This window comes from Papaver somniferum, chromosome 5 (genome assembly GCF_003573695.1).
Source record: "Papaver somniferum cultivar HN1 chromosome 5, ASM357369v1, whole genome shotgun sequence".
In the NCBI taxonomy this organism is placed as follows: domain Eukaryota; kingdom Viridiplantae; phylum Streptophyta; class Magnoliopsida; order Ranunculales; family Papaveraceae; genus Papaver; species Papaver somniferum.
This window is the reverse complement of record NC_039362.1, coordinates 157,915,620-157,934,649: the sequence shown is the minus strand read 5'-3', so window position 1 is coordinate 157,934,649 and position 19,030 is coordinate 157,915,620. Positions and strand designations below refer to the sequence as shown.

Here is a 19,030-nt window from a genome sequence, read left to right as displayed (position 1 = left end):
GAGTTTGCACTCAGCATACTATAATTCATATATAAGTGACAAAGCTTTACTCAGATAGTTTCTAGACATCATAACCGGAGTCAACCAATCACATGGAAAGATTAAGAAGATGGATAAATAGATGGTTAAAAGTGAATGGTGTTTCCCATATCTGTCTGAAGGCCTCTGCCAAGGTGAACCTATCCTAATGGACTGACATACCGGTCTGACTAATATCAACACAATTGGCATATACAAGGGGACCAGTGGTCGATAAACCTAACTCTAGGTCAACACAACTGGCATATACAAGGGCACCAGTGGTCGACTTTATTTAATTTATTCTGGTTGGTCTAATGGTCTGGTCTTTTTTTTATGTTGGTATCTCAATCACTCTATTCCACCCTAGCAAAGGTAACAACTTGAATGGTGTGCCCCACCAAATCACTTAAAAAATAAAAACAGAAGGATTAGGATTCAACGAGATATGGCGAAACTACCATGTTTTTTTTTTAATTCTAACACCTGAGCTCTGTGCTTTTATGAATAGACTCCTTAGATGTTTCCATCTAAACAGATTGGTTCCTCAACTCCTACAACCAAGATGTTCCCATCCACTTAGATTGGTTAGTGCCAACCTTAACAAGCATAAATTTCTAGGCTCTGGAGTTTATTTGTTGTAGATAAGAGCCAACAAAAAGTGTCTTCCCCACCTCCAAACTTAAATCTAACATTGTACTCAATGTTCTAAAGATGAAATTAAAAGCATGAACAATAAGAAATTGTTACCACGTGATGGATGGAAAAAGAAATAAGGAAGGATATTACCGTAAGCATGAGTACCTCCCAGGAAATGCTAAATTTAAAGTCTTTAGCAAGACATCAAATACCTCAAAAAGGATTGTCACCTTCCAAATTCATATATCAATAGCCGAAACAATTGTGGGTCCATAAGACCAAATAGAGCTGACACCAGTATGAGACAACTGCACTGATTCAGAAAAATGAAAAGAAGGAGCACGTCCTCATCTAAGGTTTCTGTCAAGACAACTGGGTTTATCTGCGGCGCGTAATTGAACTTCATATGTGTGTCTCGATAAATAGATTCATCCGAAAAATGGGTCTCTAATACCTGGGTTACCTCCTGGACAGTATCAGGAGGATCGGGTTACGGAGTCTGAAAAGACTCAAGTAATATCTCATATGTACAAGGCTTGAGTCCCAAGTTAGGGACTCTAATTAGGGATACAATACAATCACAAGAACCATCACTACCCCCGAACTTAGGGTTCACAGACAAACCTCTAACTATTTCTTGAATTTCCGGATCTTCAGAGTCCTTAAAATACTCAAGAGATTCTTCTAGTTCTCTACCTCCAAACTTAGGGTCATCATTATTCTCAGAAAAACCTAAAACTATTGCTTGAATTTCTGGGTCCATAGAATCTTTAAAATACTCAAGAGATTCTTCTAAAGATTGATCACATATCTGATATAAGAGAATGGTTTCCTCAAAATCATCTAAAGAATCTACCAGTAAAGTGTCAAGCCAATTATCCTGAACCAAATCCTGAACTAAAGTGCTAATCATATTCACTTATTCTAAATCATCGTTCTCAGAAGGTTTTCTAGTAACATTAAAGACATTTAGTTCAGTGGTCATATTACCGAAGGATATGTTCATAATCTCAGTCCTAGAGTTGATGACAACGTTAGACGTGGCTAAAATGGGCGACCTAAAATCACTGGGATTTGACGACTTGGGTCCTGAACAGGCTGGGTGTCTAGAACAACGAAATCCACAAGATAAATAAACTTATCAACCTCAATTAGAAAAATCTCTATGATACCACGAGGGACTTTGACATACCTATCAGCTAATTGTAGTGTCATTTTAGTCGGTTTCAACTTACCAAGACCTAGCTGGGTGTATACATGATACTGGAGTAAGTTAACATTAGATCCTAAGTCAAGTAAAGCTTTATCGACCATGTGATTACCAATCACACAACATATGGTGGGGCATCCAGGATCCTTATACTTAGGGGGTGTTTGGTTCAGAAGAATGGAACTTACCTGACCAGCTAAAAAAGATTTCTTATGGACATTAAGCTTACACTTTCGTGTACAAAGATCTTTAAGGAACTTGGCATAAGCAAGCATCTGCCTAATTGCTTCTAATAGCGGAATGTTGATGTTCACCTGCTTAAATGTTTCCATTATCTCATTGAAAGTCGACTTCTTCTTTGTTGGGGCTAACAAATGTGGAATTTCTTTGGAATCCTTAGAGACTGTTTCAGTTTCCTCGTCTACGGGCTCCTCTTGGGAAGTAGAAGGTGGAACTACAGTATGTCCACTAGGCATGGCTACTTTATTGTCTACCGTTTTACCACTCCTAAGGGTTGTTATCGAGTTCACATGGTTTGATGATTTCTCACCAGCTAAAGATATTTGATGGACTCCCCTAGGGTTGGGTTGTGGTTGACTAGGAAACTTTCCTTTTTCTCTCAATGTCTCATTTATCTGACTAACCTGGGTTTTCAACTCGGAAATAGCCTGAGAGTTAGCCTGACCTATTCTCTTATTTTCTTCTAAACCTTGAGCAACAAATTGCTGAAACTGCACATTATTATGAGTTAACAAAGCAAGAGACTCTTCTAAACTCATAATCTTCTTATCCGAAGGGTTCTGAAACTGTACCGGAGCTGAAGGATTCTTAGTATAGCCAAAACCTGGGGGAACCTGAGCATTACTATACTGACCTTGATTCTGGCCCTTGGACCAAGAAAGGTTTGGATGGTTTCTCCAGCCAGGGTTATAGGTTTCTAAATATGGGTCAAACTTATGTTGGTTATCAAACCTAGTGTTGTTATAAAGAGCATTTGCTTTCTCTTCAACATCATGGCCTTCCCAAAAAGGCTCATTTCTTCCATTACTACCACTAGAATGACCTAATTCTAATGCTTCTAACCTTTTGGCTATAGCTGCTATTTTGGAATCTGACTCATAAGATCCTTCTACCCTATTAACATTTCCTCTACTTAGAAGAATTTTTTTCTGGGGTTCCCTACTATTTTTCCATTGTTGGGTCTTATCGCCGATTTCATTCAAAAATGTCATCGCTTCATCAACAGTTTTATTTTCAAACCCACCTGTGCATAAGGACTCAACCATGGTTGTTGTTGAATAATCTAAACTCTCATAGAGGATCTGAATTAACCTAACCTTCTCCAAACCATGATGAGGACATTGAGATATCAAGTCATTGAACCTTTCTAAGTACCTATATAAAGATTCTCCCTCTTGTTGGGAAAAAGTACATATTTGTGTCCTAATAGACGATGTTTTATGCCTTGGGAAAAACTTATGTATAAAGGCAGAAGTAAGTTGGTCATAGGTTTGAATTGACTCAGAGTCCAAACTATACAGCCAAGATTTGGCTTTATCTTTTAAGGAAAAGGGGAATAACCTAAGTTTCAACACATCATCACTTAGGTTTTTAATTCTCAGAGTACTACAAACTTCCTCAAATTCCCTAACATGAAAATAGGGGTTCTTATTCTCCTTCCCTAGAAATATTGGGAGCATCTGTAAAGTCCCAGGTTTCAGTTCATAATTTTCCTCGATTTCAGCTAACTTGATACAAGACGGACGAGAGGTCCTAGTTGGGTTTAGCAAAGCTTTCAAAGTTACCATTTCTGGCACTACCAAAGGACTAGGAGTACTAGGGTACTTTCCTCCCAAAGAGACAGATTCTCAAAACTGAAGTTTCCAAAAAGGGGGCTCTCAAAAGAAGAGTCTTCGAGCTCCCCGTCTTCACAAGAAGAACTACTAGGTTTTTCACTAATCAAAAAACCTAGAGTGTTTCTTTTCCAAGCCCGTTTAAAAACTTCAGGCATACACTAGAAAAACAAAATCAAAAAGAAAAGTCCTAAAACGGAAGGGTTGTTCTATGCAAACACAAACAAGGCTGACTCCACCACAACAGACCTACTGATTTCTAGCAAACAAAAAGCATGATGACTCCACTTAGATTGTTTCTAGACCAACTTTTAATCCTTCGAACGGGAATTCGTTACAATTTAAGCAAACCCCTCTGGAATCAATCCGAGTCAAAGTAAGTTGAATAGAGGCGAGGGAAGCTCGGTGGAGCTTTGATACCCAAGGCTTCACCGGTATTACAAAGCAGCGCAGTCACGCATTCAACTTACAGAAACCGTCAAGAACTTCGAAGTATGCATAAAAGAGTAACCAATATTTTTCGAATGACTTTCCTGTTAAGCTCGTTACCCTATCGGTCTCGGTCTAGTCAAAATTTTAGGCTTAGGTTCGCGTTTGGTGTCGTTTTCCTAAGGCGGGCAAGAAGAGAACGGTGATGAAATCCGAACCCTTATCTTGTATGGCCAGTCCTTTCCCTTTACTAGGAAACTAAAGCAGCCATTTTCAAGTCCTCAACATATATGCATACGAAGGAAGACGGTAACTCGCTGACAGGGGATTCGCGAGTGTTTCGACAAACTTACCTCCCGTACCAGACGGGGGATGAACCTTTGTAGTCGACTCGGGCCACGACTCCTATGTCATGTACGAACCCGAGAGGCCGAGGTGATATCGTAATCACCGTCCTTCTCTACAAACAGTTTATATTTAAACTACCCTTCCGTAGGGTTTAAAAAAAATAATGTCCCAAAATTTAAAGTCCAAAGTCCAAAAATATAAAGTGCAAAAAGAAAAAGAAAGTATAAAAATCTACAAAAATAAAAATGTCTCTCTTTTTTTATAAAAAAAATCTTTTTCTTTCGCTCCTTTCGCTTTGCCTTTCACTTGAAGTCTTTAAGTATTCACCAAAAGCTTTGGCAAAATTTTCTTTCGCTCCAAATTCCGAATTCTGTAAGAAAAAGACAAAAACCCAAAAACGTAAAGAAGAACAAATAAAATAAAAACCTAAAAAAAATCTAAAAACTCTAGCCTAAAGACAAGTCCGCGTCGGTGGCGCCAAAAATGAATGTGAATTTTCAAAGTTGTTGTAGTAATATGATTCGTTCAAGACTTGTGAAAGCGGATTTTTAGATTTTTTAATAAATAAAAATAGCGAACTAAATTAAAAAGATGTTGTGAAAATTATGGAGAGACTGGGGCTAGGATTCCGCTATTTACCAATTCCAAAGTGATACTAATTATAATCATGCAATTTCACACGTTCAAATTGATTCTCAACTATTGAAAAAGTATATTTGTAGAAACAACAAATGTTAATCCAAAGCATGAGACATCAAAACCCTAGGCTAAGCATGTTCCATCAAAAGAAAATACAATTGTTTAACAAAAACCATAAAATCTATTTTCAATCTAGGCAAATAATCATAAATAAAAATTGCAAAAATTAAATAATTAAGAATTACCATTTTTTCATTGGAAAGATAGCATCCTCCGTCGTCCCAAGGATTGGGTTTAGCTCATCATTGTGGAAACGCGCTCAAAAGTTGATTTCATTGCTCAAAGTGTTTACAAATGATGAATTGGAGAAAAACTATTAAAAATCGGTTGTTTGCAACGTTTTTAATTGTTGCAAAACACTGTTACATAAAACGATAAAAGCCAACTGTCGCTGTTCAGCTTCTACGACCCCCGCCTCTGTGTCGTTATCACTGTTGATAAACGACTGTCTTCGTGAGTCTATTCTTCGTGTTCTTCAGTTCTGCAGCAGTAGAGATGGTGTTCTCTACAACTCGATTTTTCGGCACTGTGATGTTCTGTAACTCTCCCAAACTCTCCATATCCTCTATATGATCCCACATGCCTTTTTATACCCAACAAGTGAAAGAAATAACTCTGTAATAACTCACAGAAATATCGAGAATAATCTGCCATTAATCACCTTTACTCTTCATTGCCAGTTACGGGAAGTTTTATCTTTTGTCCGACGATTTGTCAATTATCTCTCTTCTGTTAAAGAATGAAATCCTCCGACAAAATATTCTCCCATTCAAAGCATATCTTCCAAATACAAAATAGAATATCCGATGATGTAACTTCCATGTTTGTCGAAGGAAACATTCTTTTCTTATCATCTCCACACGCCTTCATCCTCCAAACAAGTTGAAAATCCATTACTTGCAAGATTCAAACACACGCCGGCCCGAGAAAATCCCATGAAATCCCGCGAACATCTCCTCTCGTAACAGTGTTGTTCTGATGTTCTTCATTCCGATGATTTAACCACTTCTAATCAAAACCATCGATCACATAATCCCTGTTTAGCTCTATCAAGTCCAGCCCATCAAATTCAGCCCTTTAGTCTCCTTAAAACTGGTCCAAAATGCCAACCCTAATTTTTCCAGTCGCCTGCAAAGCTTTCCCGCCATTTTTCAGATTTGTAATGAAGAAGAGGGTCGCCCCTTATCCAGTGATGGAGTGCGATTAGCATGGTGCCCCTTATCCAGAACTAAAAGTCCGAATAACACGCGTCCTCCGGGTGCCTAAACCAACTTTTCGAGCCGAATTTTCCAAAAGTGTTTATGTCCCAAAAATACCTACAAACACATAAAAACACCAAAATTAGTACAAAATCGAGCACTAACAAAACAGAACATTGAGAACAAAATAGACACAAAAATGCGTCTATCAGGAATTCATGGTAGTGCTAATCAGATTAGCGTAAAACACTATTCAGAATAGCGCACTAGAAGACAAAAAACGCTAATCCGAATAGCGCTCAATGCTAATCAGAATAGCACAAAGCGCTATTCAGATTAACGTTTTTTTTATCCGTAGATTTAAAACGAGTTATTCAAAATCTAATGGTTGATAAAAAAAGCGCCAATATTAATAGCGTTTCTTGTTATTCTGAATAGCGTTTTTTTGGCGCTATTCTGATTAGCGCTCAACACTATTAAGATTAGTGTCTTTGTTGTTCCACCACTACACTTGCGCTTCCATCCACGGTTCCAAATGCTGATGTGGCGTGGAAGATGGAAGATTGAACTCTTCCACCATAAGACTTGCTCTAACTAATGAAGTTTCATTTTTTATTCCGACAAAAAAAAAAATACATGTTAAACCTAGCTAAGTTGGGGCATATGCCACTTATTTGGGGCCTATCAAATTTTCTTTCCCACTCCACCAAATTTCTATGGGCTACAAAACTTCTCAAAAATACTAATTTACCTCCAAATTAATTCCTAAAATAATCTCATATAAATACTAATCCTTCCATTTTCAGTAAATCCAAAAACATAAAGAACCTAAACCTAAAAAACTTTCTATTCTCATCCTAATCTTTCCAAATTCTCAAAACCCTAATCAATTTTTTTTGATCCTCTTCTCCAACTATCTTCGATCCAACCAAGATCTCTGATTACATCCAGAGTCGGTTTATGTTGACATATCGAATAAACTGATTCTGGGTTTTGTTCTTCGGCCATGAAGAGCACACAGAGTAATCGGTTTATATGATGATTATCATCAACCGATTCTAGGTTTAGAAACGAAATATGAAAATACATCACTAGGATCGGTTTATAAGTGCATGAATATAATCCGATTCTGGGTAGTAATTTTTTTTTAACCCTGCGATTCTACAATCGGGTTTTATATGCTTGTTAATTTACCGATTTTGGAATTGTCTCTTCAGAGTCCTTTTCATAATCGGTTTTTATATATGTATCACATAAACCGATTAATAATGTTTGACATCCCTGTATGTTTTTGTAGTTAGAATCAGATTACATAAGTTTAATTATGTACCGCTTGTTAACTAGTTTTTTTTTTCTAATGTAGATATGGACTTCGGACACCTAGTGTTTTACACTTGAGAGCTCACCTTGGAGGATATTCTTAGAGCACCAGAACCATTGCCAGAAAGAAGCCTCTATAAGTTTGCTTTTGGGCATAAGAACCATCATGAACAAGCCCTCTCACTGATAGAAAAGCTTGCACTGGAAGAGCTTTATGAGGTCATGAGGTTCACTAGGAGAAGGAGAGACATGATTTCATCTAAGAGGGATAGGCATGGATATTTGGAAGGTATGTGGGAAGAAATGGCTGAAGCAGAAGCTGTTGCTCTTGATGGTGGTGGTGGTGATCCTCCTGCAAATGCTCCCGGTGGTGCTGCTGTTGCTGATGCTGGTGCTCCTTCTATTTAAGTTTTAGATATTAAAAGTTTAAGTTTATAAGAGTTGTGGTTGTTTTAAGTTTTTAACACTCTTTTGGGATGGTTAAGGATTATATTTTGGATGATCATGGTGTTGAACTTAATGCACTTAAATTTTTAATTATAATTATGTGTATCAAACAAGTTTATGCATGCTCAACAATTCTGTTACCAAAACACATGCCCACAATCGGTCTATTCGATATGTTCACATAATCCGATTGTTGAGGGTTCATCCGAAAATCAGTTTATGTGTGGGGTCAGTATAATCTGATTCTTTATGCCTTAGAAATGTTATTTTATCTGTATCTTTTTCAAGCTACAATCGGATCACATATGCATTTATATAAACCAATTAGTGTCGGTGAAAATTCAAATTTTTTACATGTCTTTAATCGGTTTATGTTAGTCACAAGAAAGACCGATTCCTTGTGGCATAAAAACACATCCGGATTTTACATACCTTCGAGAAGACCGATTATTCCAAATTATTTCACTTTTTCAAAAAAAAAAAAAAGTCGTTAGGAACTTTTTCTATATGTAGAGACCTCATCCTTGGACCTCCCCCCCCCCCCCACCCCACCCCACCCATTTTCCCCAAAATTACTCATTATATTCCCTCTCACTCCATATACTCCACAACTACTCATTTCATGCCTCTACATACAACAATGGAATCATTTGATTCAAATTAAGATCTATGCATCACCAAAGCATGGCACGCGAAAACTCAAATGAAAAGTCAGTCATCCGTAAGGGTAGATGCCGAAACCTTTTGGACAAAGGTGCATAACAAATATAGGAAAGATTTTGGGAATCCAAATGAAAGAAGTGTTCAACAATTCCATGATAGGCACCAAGTCATCGAAAGTGCGATACTTGCTTATTTATCTATATAACATCGGATTTTGAACGCTAGCCACTTTATCTTGCCTGTTGAAAAATTTGTAAGTGTTTTCGTGGTTTATTTTATGTGATCCATGTTGTTTTATCTCCCAATGAAACACCACTAACTAAGTAAGTTTGTGTTGTGTTTTTGTAGCATGAAGTCGTGAAAGCGCGCTATTTGGAGGAAAAGGGGAAAGCATTCGCATTCGATGCAAGCTATCACTTCATGGTTTCCAAAATTACGGACTATGTCCCGGAGATGATGATGGTGGGTGAATCGGACTCGGATTCCTCCGACGAAGATTGATGGTTTTAGAAGTTTTTGTGTAGGTTTTGTGGGTAGATCTCTATGTAAACCCTCACGAGACTACAACTCGTCCACTAGGTTCTCCTTAGGGATTTAAATGCTTGATGCATGTGCTAAATGCATCCTACAAGAATGAAATGAAGGAAAAAAAATTCTTATGAAAGACAAAAAATTGGTTTATATATGTCACATAAAACCCCGATTTTGACAATCGGATTATACATATGCCAACGTCAATCGATTATGGAAGTCTCTGTTAATTTTGAAAACACCATACCAGAATCGGTTTACAAGTGCATGAACGTAAACCGATTCTGGGTACTGTTTACGAAAAAAAAATCAAAAAATTTAAATTGTTTGATGTTTTGAAGAACTCTTTAACATTAGTTGATTTCACATCTAAAACATAATTAACACCTAATATGATTAATTAGTACTAATTAATCAAGGATAAAAAAGGTATTTAGGTAATTGTTGGATAAGGGGTGGTATGAAAATCATTTCTAATGACCTTTTTTGTCATCTAGTAGCAGGCCCCAAATAAATGGCATAAGCCCCAATTTAGCCAGGATGTTAAACCTCAATCTCTCCGGAAGGAAATAAAAGAAATAATTGAGATAAAAATAGAGCAAAAAATGGAACAGTTCTAGCTAGAACTCAAGAACGGTGCCTCTCACGACAAAATATGCCATGTGCAGACTTCCTATATGCATACCAAGCGTTACTACCGCATGTAAGATAACCTGGAATCCTCTCTCTGCACAAAACTCAACTATGCTTTAATGTCTTCTTTCATAGCTGTTACGTGGATTTCATTTCTTCTCTTCTTTCTCCTGCTAGCTTATTATGTAACTCGTACCTACATATTTAAATCTAGAAACAAATTGAACCCTTTACCTCCAGGTCCAAAAGGCCTTCCGATTGTAGGAAACTTTTTTATATTGGGAGATGTCGTTCATCGGGATCTCCATCGGTTATCGACCAAATATGGTCCGTTCATAGATGTTACTTTTTTTTATGTTAGGAGAAGCCTTGCATCTCCCCACCTTTAATAGCAACAACAGAAATCAAAATCACTAAATGTCCTGTAAAGCCATCTGGCCCAGGAGTTTTCTTTGCTCCCATTTGAAAAGCAGCTGATTTAATCTCGTCATCGGATATAGGGGTCGACAGGAAGTCATTATCTTCACTAGTGACTTTCGAAGTCATGGAATCTATGAATTCATCCTGCTCTTCAGGATTAGAAGTTTTATATAGCTCCTGGAAATATGAGATAAACTCATTACCAATAGTATCCCTTGTAGTGAGCCAATTTCCATTAGATGATTTGATCCAGTTTATATTGTTTCTTTTTCTTCGAAACATCATAAATTTATGAATATAAGGTTTATTATTATCTCCCTCATTGAGCCAGATTTCTCTTGATTTATCTTTCCATAATATTTCCTCAAGAGAATAGAGATATGTAATTTTATCTCTAATTTAGAAACTTTTGTAGTATTGCCAGGATCGTTGACTTGAACCTGCAGAATGGCTGCCTTTGTATCTCTAATGGAGCATGTTATATTTCCAAATGATACTCTGCTCCAAAGTTTGAGCTTCTTTTTTTGCTATATTTAGTTTTTGTTTGAGCTGATATGATTTTGACCCCCTTACACAACTTGCCCAAGCTTGCTCAATGACAGATTTGCAGGTACTGTCTTGAGACCAGTTGGACATAAAATGGAAAGGTCGTTGGAGACTTTCAGCCCCAGCTCTAAGAGATATGAGGATTGGGGAGTGGTCTGAGAATATTCTTGGCAGATGCAAGGTATGGGTATCAGGTAAACAATTTTCCCATTTATCATTAATAATTGCTCTATAATTCTTTCCATTATTAAATTATCACCAGATTGACTGTTAGTCCAGGTATAATATGGTCCAGAAAAGGGGATTTCTCTTAAATCCCAAGAATACATTAACAATTTGAGATCTTTTATATCATTATCAATAACTGTTCTTCCTCCACACTTGTCTTCAGGGAGAAGGATACAATTTAGATCACCCACTAGAATGCATGGATTAGAAGTATCATGAAACTCGTTAGTGAACTGAGCCCAGTTATCTGGTCTTATATTTCGATTAAGTTCGCCATAGATAAAATAAAGATTACAGCTAGTATTAGCTTTAAAAGACTGTGAGGTACATTTGAAGCCTCTCTGGCTTGAGTTTAAGATGGTTAAATTGAATCCATTTTTCCAAGCAACACCAATACCAACTTTGTTACCAATAGCAGGTAAAATACATGAATTTAGATAACCCAAGGATCTATTTTTTTTTTCCAGTAACTTCTTTCTTACACATGGTTTCACAAATGAAGATGATATCCGGGGATTTAGTTTCACAAGCTCTTTAAGCTCACGGATTTCCTCTAGTTTTACAAATCCATGGCAGTTCCAACTTAAGATACTCATTATGACCACTCGAGAAAAGAATCAAGAAACGACACTCATAGAAGAAATAACACAAGAAATAATTCTTTTGCATAAAACTTTCACAAAGCTTCCAGACAAACGAAGACAAACACAAAACTCAGAAAACTTTTGATTACCTCATTATGATTTTTCAAGAAAGGGAGACGACGGATGTCAGGGAGCAGCTGAGACAAAGAAACAACTGAGGCTTACTGGGCAACGATAAACATAGAATTACCGAACAAGGAAAAAAAATGTCTTGGTTCCAGGGAGGAGTGTTTGAGTCTTCCTTGTAGCTTCTACGAGTCTTTTATGTCTTCTTTTGAGATTCTTTTGTTTCTAGTATCTTGGTAACTTTGAGTTTAGGTGTCTATTGGTTTCATAAGGTGTAAAAAATTCTCAGGAGCAAAGAAAAATAGAGAAACAAAGAGTTGCAGGAAATTAATAATGGAGGCTTAAAAGAGGTCGAAAAGTTTGTAGAACATTTGCTTGGATGGAAGAGACTTAGGGATTAAACATCCAGCAAGAATAGGTTTTGGTTTCTATCGATCTTTTTAGTTTTTTTGTTGTTTCCGACCATATTCCGGTCAAGCAGGTTTGTTTTCAGAGATATAACGATAAAATAACGGTAATAAATCTGATAATGATAGTAATTTTCAGTTCCTTATTTTGAGAAACTCCACACCAAAGGGTGGTATTAGATGGACACTTGAAAAACAGTGAGAAAGAGTCGTACAAGAAGAGAGAGGGTGTTCTTCTAATTTCTAGATCATATACTTGATTGTATATTTGTGGCACTTATCTTTTGCCCAAAAACTGATTTGGCAGAAGATATCAATGGATAAGAAAAATGTGTCAAAAGATAATGAGGTCGGTCACAAATTGGCCATACTCGTCGACCCCATGATGTGTACTGACACTCTTTCGGGAAAAAATCGCCTGGTAGGGCCGGCCGTTTGCGGTACCGCCTTGCTTATCAAATAATTGGCCAAATTAAAATTATAAGCACGAAAAGAAAAACATACCGAATCTCCTTCGGCAAATTTGGATTTTACATAGGAATAGTAAAGAGAACGACCTAGCCAGACCTATAGTTTATCATCTATGTTCATGTACTCCCTCCGTCCCATTATTAAATGATCTATTTATTTTTAGGTTTTGTCCCATAACAATAATTGACATATATCACTAAACAAGGAGATTTTTTTAAAACTATCATTTTAATTGATTATAAGAAATATAAGAAAAGTGCATAATTTGATAAGCATGTTTGTATTCATTACGTAGGTGTTTTAAAATGCTTTTCAATGGTATGAAGTTTGCGAACATCTGTGGTGTAGTTTGAGAGGTAAATCATTTCAAAATTTCACTAGTTATTATCCATAAGCATAATGGTATAATTATAAAAAATGCTTAAAAATACTTTTTTCTTTTGCTTGCCTTAAAAATCGTAAAAACTTGAATTAGATCACTTAATAGTGGGAGGAAGATTAAAATTGTACCAGAAACATGCAGTTTTTCCCGCAGAATGCAACATCAATGTATGTACGCAGCAGTGACGTGAAGAAGTGAGAAGAAGAAAAAGCTAATCGGAGAATCAAAATTAAAAGACTGTAATTCTATCGATTTTACCAGAGATAACATCACGGTTATGTTGTGCAACTTTCTTTGCCGTTATTCAAGACTTTGTAGTCTTGATTTGTATTCGGCAGAAGATTCCACTAAAACAAGAAAATGTGTATTGATATTACTGTTTGTGAAAGATGTGAAAGAAATTGTCAGAGCCGTCCAGGAGCCGGTGCCCCCTTGCCTAACTAATGATTAGCCAAATGAAGTTTCAATTTTGACAAAAAAAAAAAAAAGTTAAACCTCAGTTAGCCATCTGGTTTTCTTTTGAGTTGAACCATGGGTGCGTACTGTGAACACAATCTCTCCAAAAGGAAATTATTGAGCTAGAAATATAGCAAAGTTTGGAACAGTTCTGGCTAAAACTCAAGAACGGTGAGCCTCTCACGACAAAATATGCCATGTGCAGACTTCCTATATGCGTACCAATCGTCATCCTCTTCCACAGTATGTATGGTTACGGGATCACTATCAACAAGAAAACAAAATAAAGTCTCATCAACCCATGAATTATTAGTATGGATTATAAAACTACCGCATGTATGATAACCTGGAATCCTCTCTCTGCACAAAACTCAACTGTGCTTTAATGTCTTCTTCCATAGCTGTTACGTGGATTTCATCTCTTCTCTTCTTTCTCCTGCTAGCTTATTATGTAACTCGTACCTACATATTTAAATCCAGAAACAAATTGAACCCTTTACCTCCAGGTCCAAAAGGCCTTCCGATTGTAGGAAACTTTTTTATGTTGGGAGATGCCGTTCATCGGGATCTCCATCGGTTATCGACCAAATATGGTCCGATCATGTGTCTTCGTCTTGGTTTTCTCCCAACTATTGTAGTCTCGTCAGCTGAAGCTGCGGAACTTTTTCTCAGAACACACGATCTCAATTTCGCCACTAGACCTTTCAATGCAGCTGCCAAGTATATAAGTTACGATAATAAAGGCTTTTTCACTGAATATGGTCCGTACTGGCGAAACGTTCGTAAATTAAGCACGCTAAAGCTGCTTAACCATAACAAAATTGAGTCTTTCGGGTCCATGAGATGTTCGGAGATAGAGCTATTGATAAAATCACTGAAAGATGCTGCAAATTTACATGAAATAGTAGATGTTACGAGTAAGATTTTTGCTCTAAATAAAGATATGTCGTCTTTAATGGTGTTCGGAAAGAAGCGTGTGGAAAGTGACCACGACAAAAAGTCGTTTCATGAAGTTGTGCAAGAAGGAATGAGGCTTGCTGCGGCTCCAAATTTAGCTGAGTATATTCCTTTTCTTGGTCGATTTGATCTTCAAGGTATAGTGAAACGAACCAAGGCAGTTAGTAAAGTTTATGACGATATGCTTGATAAGATTATTGATGAACATGTAGAGGTATTTGATAAGGATAATCTCAAGGACTTCACTGATGTCTTGTTGGATTGTATGGCATCTAATGATACCGAATTTCCAATCGGCCGATCCAATATCAAAGCCATCGCTTTGGTAAGTGTGGCCTATTTTACTTGAATTCCTAATAGTGTGGCATTGAGAAATAATATGTTTTGACTATATAATGCAGGACATTCTCTTGGGATCAATGGACACTACAGCTACTGCAATTGATTGGACCCTGACAGAGTTAATCAAGAATCCAAGAGTGATGCAAAAAGTCCAGGATGAGTTAGCAAGAGAGGCCGGTTTGCACCGTCTAGTCGAAGAATCTGATCTACCAAAACTTGAGTACCTGGATATGGTCATCAAGGAGTCTTTTAGGCTTCATCCGGTTGCACCACTTCTACTGCCTCATGAATCCATTGAAGATTGCCAGGTTAACGGCTTCTTCATACCCAAAAGGTCTCGAGTAATAATCAACAGTTGGGCAATTGGACGTGACCCGCAAACGTGGACTGATCCTGAAAAATTCATGCCAGAGAGGTTCATGGGAAAGGATATAGATGTCCGAGGACGTGATTTCCAACTCCTCCCGTTTGGGTCAGGTCGTCGAGGTTGTCCTGGATTGTCGTTAGGTTACTTGGTGGTACGATTGGTTGTGGCGCAATTGGTTCATTGCTTCGATTGGGAGCTTCCAAATAATATGTCGCCTGATGATTTAGATACAAACGAAGCATTTGGTATCGTAATGCCAAGAGCCAAACATCTACTTGTCATTCCAAAGTATCGTCTTAACAGTTGATAAATATGTAATAATTGATTGTGTTTATGTGTGGGATATCATCATTAGACTTGTTTGTTTTTGTAAAATTATTGACTTCCAAAAACCAGAAGGCTAGAACTAACCTTAGAATCTAAGACCGAGAAAGTTCGAAATAACAGCCAGAACAAAAAGGTCTTGCTACATTAATCGACTTTATTGCTTCTACGACAGGGTTATGGAGCAATTATTCTTTACGATCGTTTAAGATATGTTTGTAAAAGATAAACCCAAAAATATACCCCTTGATTAATATGTTTGGTAAACTATTTAGAAGAAAATGTTATCTTTGAGGATTAAGTTGGGACGGCAGGCCTTTGCAAGTTTTCACGTTTCAAGTATTCCAAGTTTCTGTTGGATAGATATATTTGTTACCGATTTCTCTATAATCCAACTCGTGTGTTATATCTACCGATTCGTTACAACTATTTGTAACAACGGTTTTCTTATTTATTATAGTCCCTTGTAATACACTTGGTTACCGAAAACCAAAAGAAGAAAAGAAGAAAAATAGAAAGAGATGATCAAACTAAACAAAACTTAAACAAACTTATTTGGATGTATTTAGGGGAATAATCTCTTTACTTAAGACATTTAATGCCCTGTACATAATGTTGTTACAGTGTATGGCATATGTCTCCAGCATTCAACAATACCTTTGGTTTTCTTCGCAACATCGAGGATCACCAAACATCGAACACGAATAGATGTAGCACAAACTCTTATTTAACTCTTGAAAATAATATGCAAATTATATTTTTTTCTAGTACTAGTTTTTTGACTCTAAAACTCCTTTCATGCAATGGAGAATGTGTGGGGTTTATATAGATTCATAGGTGACTCCTGGAGAAATCCTTTCATAAAGAGTTATATCCCTTTGATGAAGAGACTCAAGTTCAAATGAAAGGTTTGGTCACAACCACGAGAAGGAATCAAATCTTCAAACTATGAAGATGAACCAAAGACAGCAACAGATACTTGACAAGTACTGTGAATATACAGGATCGAAAGAGAGAGAAGGATGATGAAAAATCCTAATCTAACCTCTCTGATACCATGATAACATGGTGTTAATGGTGCTGAAAAGATTCATTTGTTTCTCAGAGAAATCACATGTAGTCTCACTATAGAAGAAAGGAAATACATGGACAATATTTATAGTTGTCCGTACGAGTGAAGAACAGCCACACTTTATTTCACACGTGCATACGACACACTAGACATGTGACTGTTTATCATGGGATCAATGGACACTACAGCTACTGCAATTGATTGGACCCTGACAGAGTTAATCAAGAATCCAAGAGTAATGCGAAAAGTCCAGGATGAGTTAGAGAGAGAGGCCGGTTTGGACCGTCTGATCGAAGAATCAGATATACCAAAACTTGAGTACCTAGATATGGTAATCAAGGAGGCCTTCAGGCTTCATTCGGTTGCACCACTGTTGGAGTCTTGCAACAATAGAAGAAACGTCAGATGTATCAAACAATAAATATAAAGAACCGTATCAAACAACTCTACCACGAACAAATTGATGAGGGCAGAATCACAGGTTCAACAAGCTGTCCTTAACACATTAGTTCGCGGGTATACTCTAAAGTAATGCTAAACCCCAACGTGCGAAGATGTGTCCAGGATAAGACTGCCCGATATAACTTGTATTAGCACAATACAAGTTACCCACTCTTAAACTCAGCAATGGGGATGGAAGTAAAACGCCGCACGAAAATAAAAGAAAGAAGATGAAGAAAAAACCTAGAGATGGTCGCTGCTTGTGTGTTTTGAAAAGAGATTTTCGAGTTGTATTTATAGGAAAATTAACTTGCAAATCAAGTTAGGTTTAGGTTTTTTCTTATAAAACGAGTTTTGTTTCTTGTAAAACAATTAAACACAAAAAATGAATTTTTCCATAAATAAAACTGTTAATAAATTATTTATCAAGTTAAAAACTTGCAAAAAATAATTTCAAGTAGACACGGACTTGGTGCTTGGTACACGCGCATGGGCATGGGTCGAAACATGTATTTTTCGACTCACCCGCTCCACCCACATTGTTTTACAACATATCCATGAGAACATGGTAATATAGTGGAGCACCTCTTTAGTTTTCCACAATGTGGGACTAAAGGTTCCATTTCATTCACTCAAAAATGAGTGAGTATCCTTAGACCCTTAGGTCATGAGATCAAACCACACCAAGACCAAAAAATCATTTATTAAATAACTCATTTTCTCCAACAACCACTTCTACTCCCTCATGAATCCATTGAAGATTGCCAAGTTAACGGATTTTTCATACCCAAAAAGTTTCGAGTAATAATCAACAGTTGGGCAATTGGACGTGACCCACAAACGTGGACTGATCCTGAAAAATTCATGCCAGAGAGGTTCATGGGGAAGGATATAGATATCCGAAGACGTGACTTCCAATTCCTTCCGTTTGGGTCAGGTCGTCGAGGTTGTCCTGGATTGTCGTTAGGTTACTTGGTGGTTCGATTAGTTGTGGCGCAATTGGTTCGTTGCTTCGATCGGGAGCTTCCAAATAATACGTCTCCTGATGATTTAGATACAAACGAAGCATTTGGTATCGTAATGCCAAGAGCCAAACATCTACTTGTCATTCCAAAGTATCTTCTTAACAGTCGATAATAAATATGTAATAATTGATTGTGTTTATGTATAGGATATTATCATTAGACTTGTTTGTATTTGTAAAATTATTGAGTTCCAGAACACCAGAAGTCTAGAACTGAACTTAGAATCTAAGACCAAAAGAGTTCGAAATAACAGTCAGACAAAAAGGTCTTGCTACATCAATTGACTCTATTGCTTCTACGATAGGGTTATGGAGCAATTATTTTGTAACATCGTTTAAAATACATTAGTAAAAGATAAACCCAAAAAACTATCTGAGATTATTTTGTACCATCGTTTGCAAACCATATATATCTGAGATTTAGAAATACATGAAGGTTGGTGAACCATAAATTCAGTTGGGAACAGTTCATGAACCTGGTTGGCGCATCTTGGTGAACTGAATTATTAATTGGCTTCCAGTTGGCGAACCCGGTTCACGAACTGTGGTCAACTGAGTTTTGGAGTCTAAAAGGATTGGCGAACTCGCTTCACGAACCGTTGTACCCTGATTTGTGAACAAGCCCTACGGTTTGTACCAACTGTCCTGACAATGTTTAGCAGACGCTCAAGAACTTATTATTTTAATATGTTTAGCATTGCTATAACTCTCTTAGACACTCCTAAGACTTCATTAATTTCTTAGGTGTTTAAATAAACATCAAGTAGCTTTTAGTTCTTTGGCTAACTTGCCAAACTGAACAGTCATTATACACGGTTACTGAACTCGGTCTAACCGAACCTATGTGTATAGTCTTTTATTGCAGTTTGAAGACCTATTTTGTTTTCTTGATTC

The 19,030-nt window shown here is 37.0% G+C and overlaps 1 protein-coding gene across 1 annotated transcript; it reads left to right on the top strand.

The window, feature by feature from the left end:
• Nucleotides 1-13,657: 13,657 nt before the first annotated feature.
• Nucleotides 13,658-15,650, top strand: LOC113283357 (cytochrome P450 CYP736A12-like). The gene is made up of 2 exons (XM_026532589.1): nt 13,658-14,891; nt 14,968-15,650. Exons 1-2 carry the CDS (start codon nt 13,944-13,946, stop codon nt 15,580-15,582), a joined length of 1,563 nt encoding a protein of 520 aa, XP_026388374.1. The 5' UTR covers nt 13,658-13,943; the 3' UTR covers nt 15,583-15,650.
• Nucleotides 15,651-19,030: the final 3,380 nt, after the last annotated feature.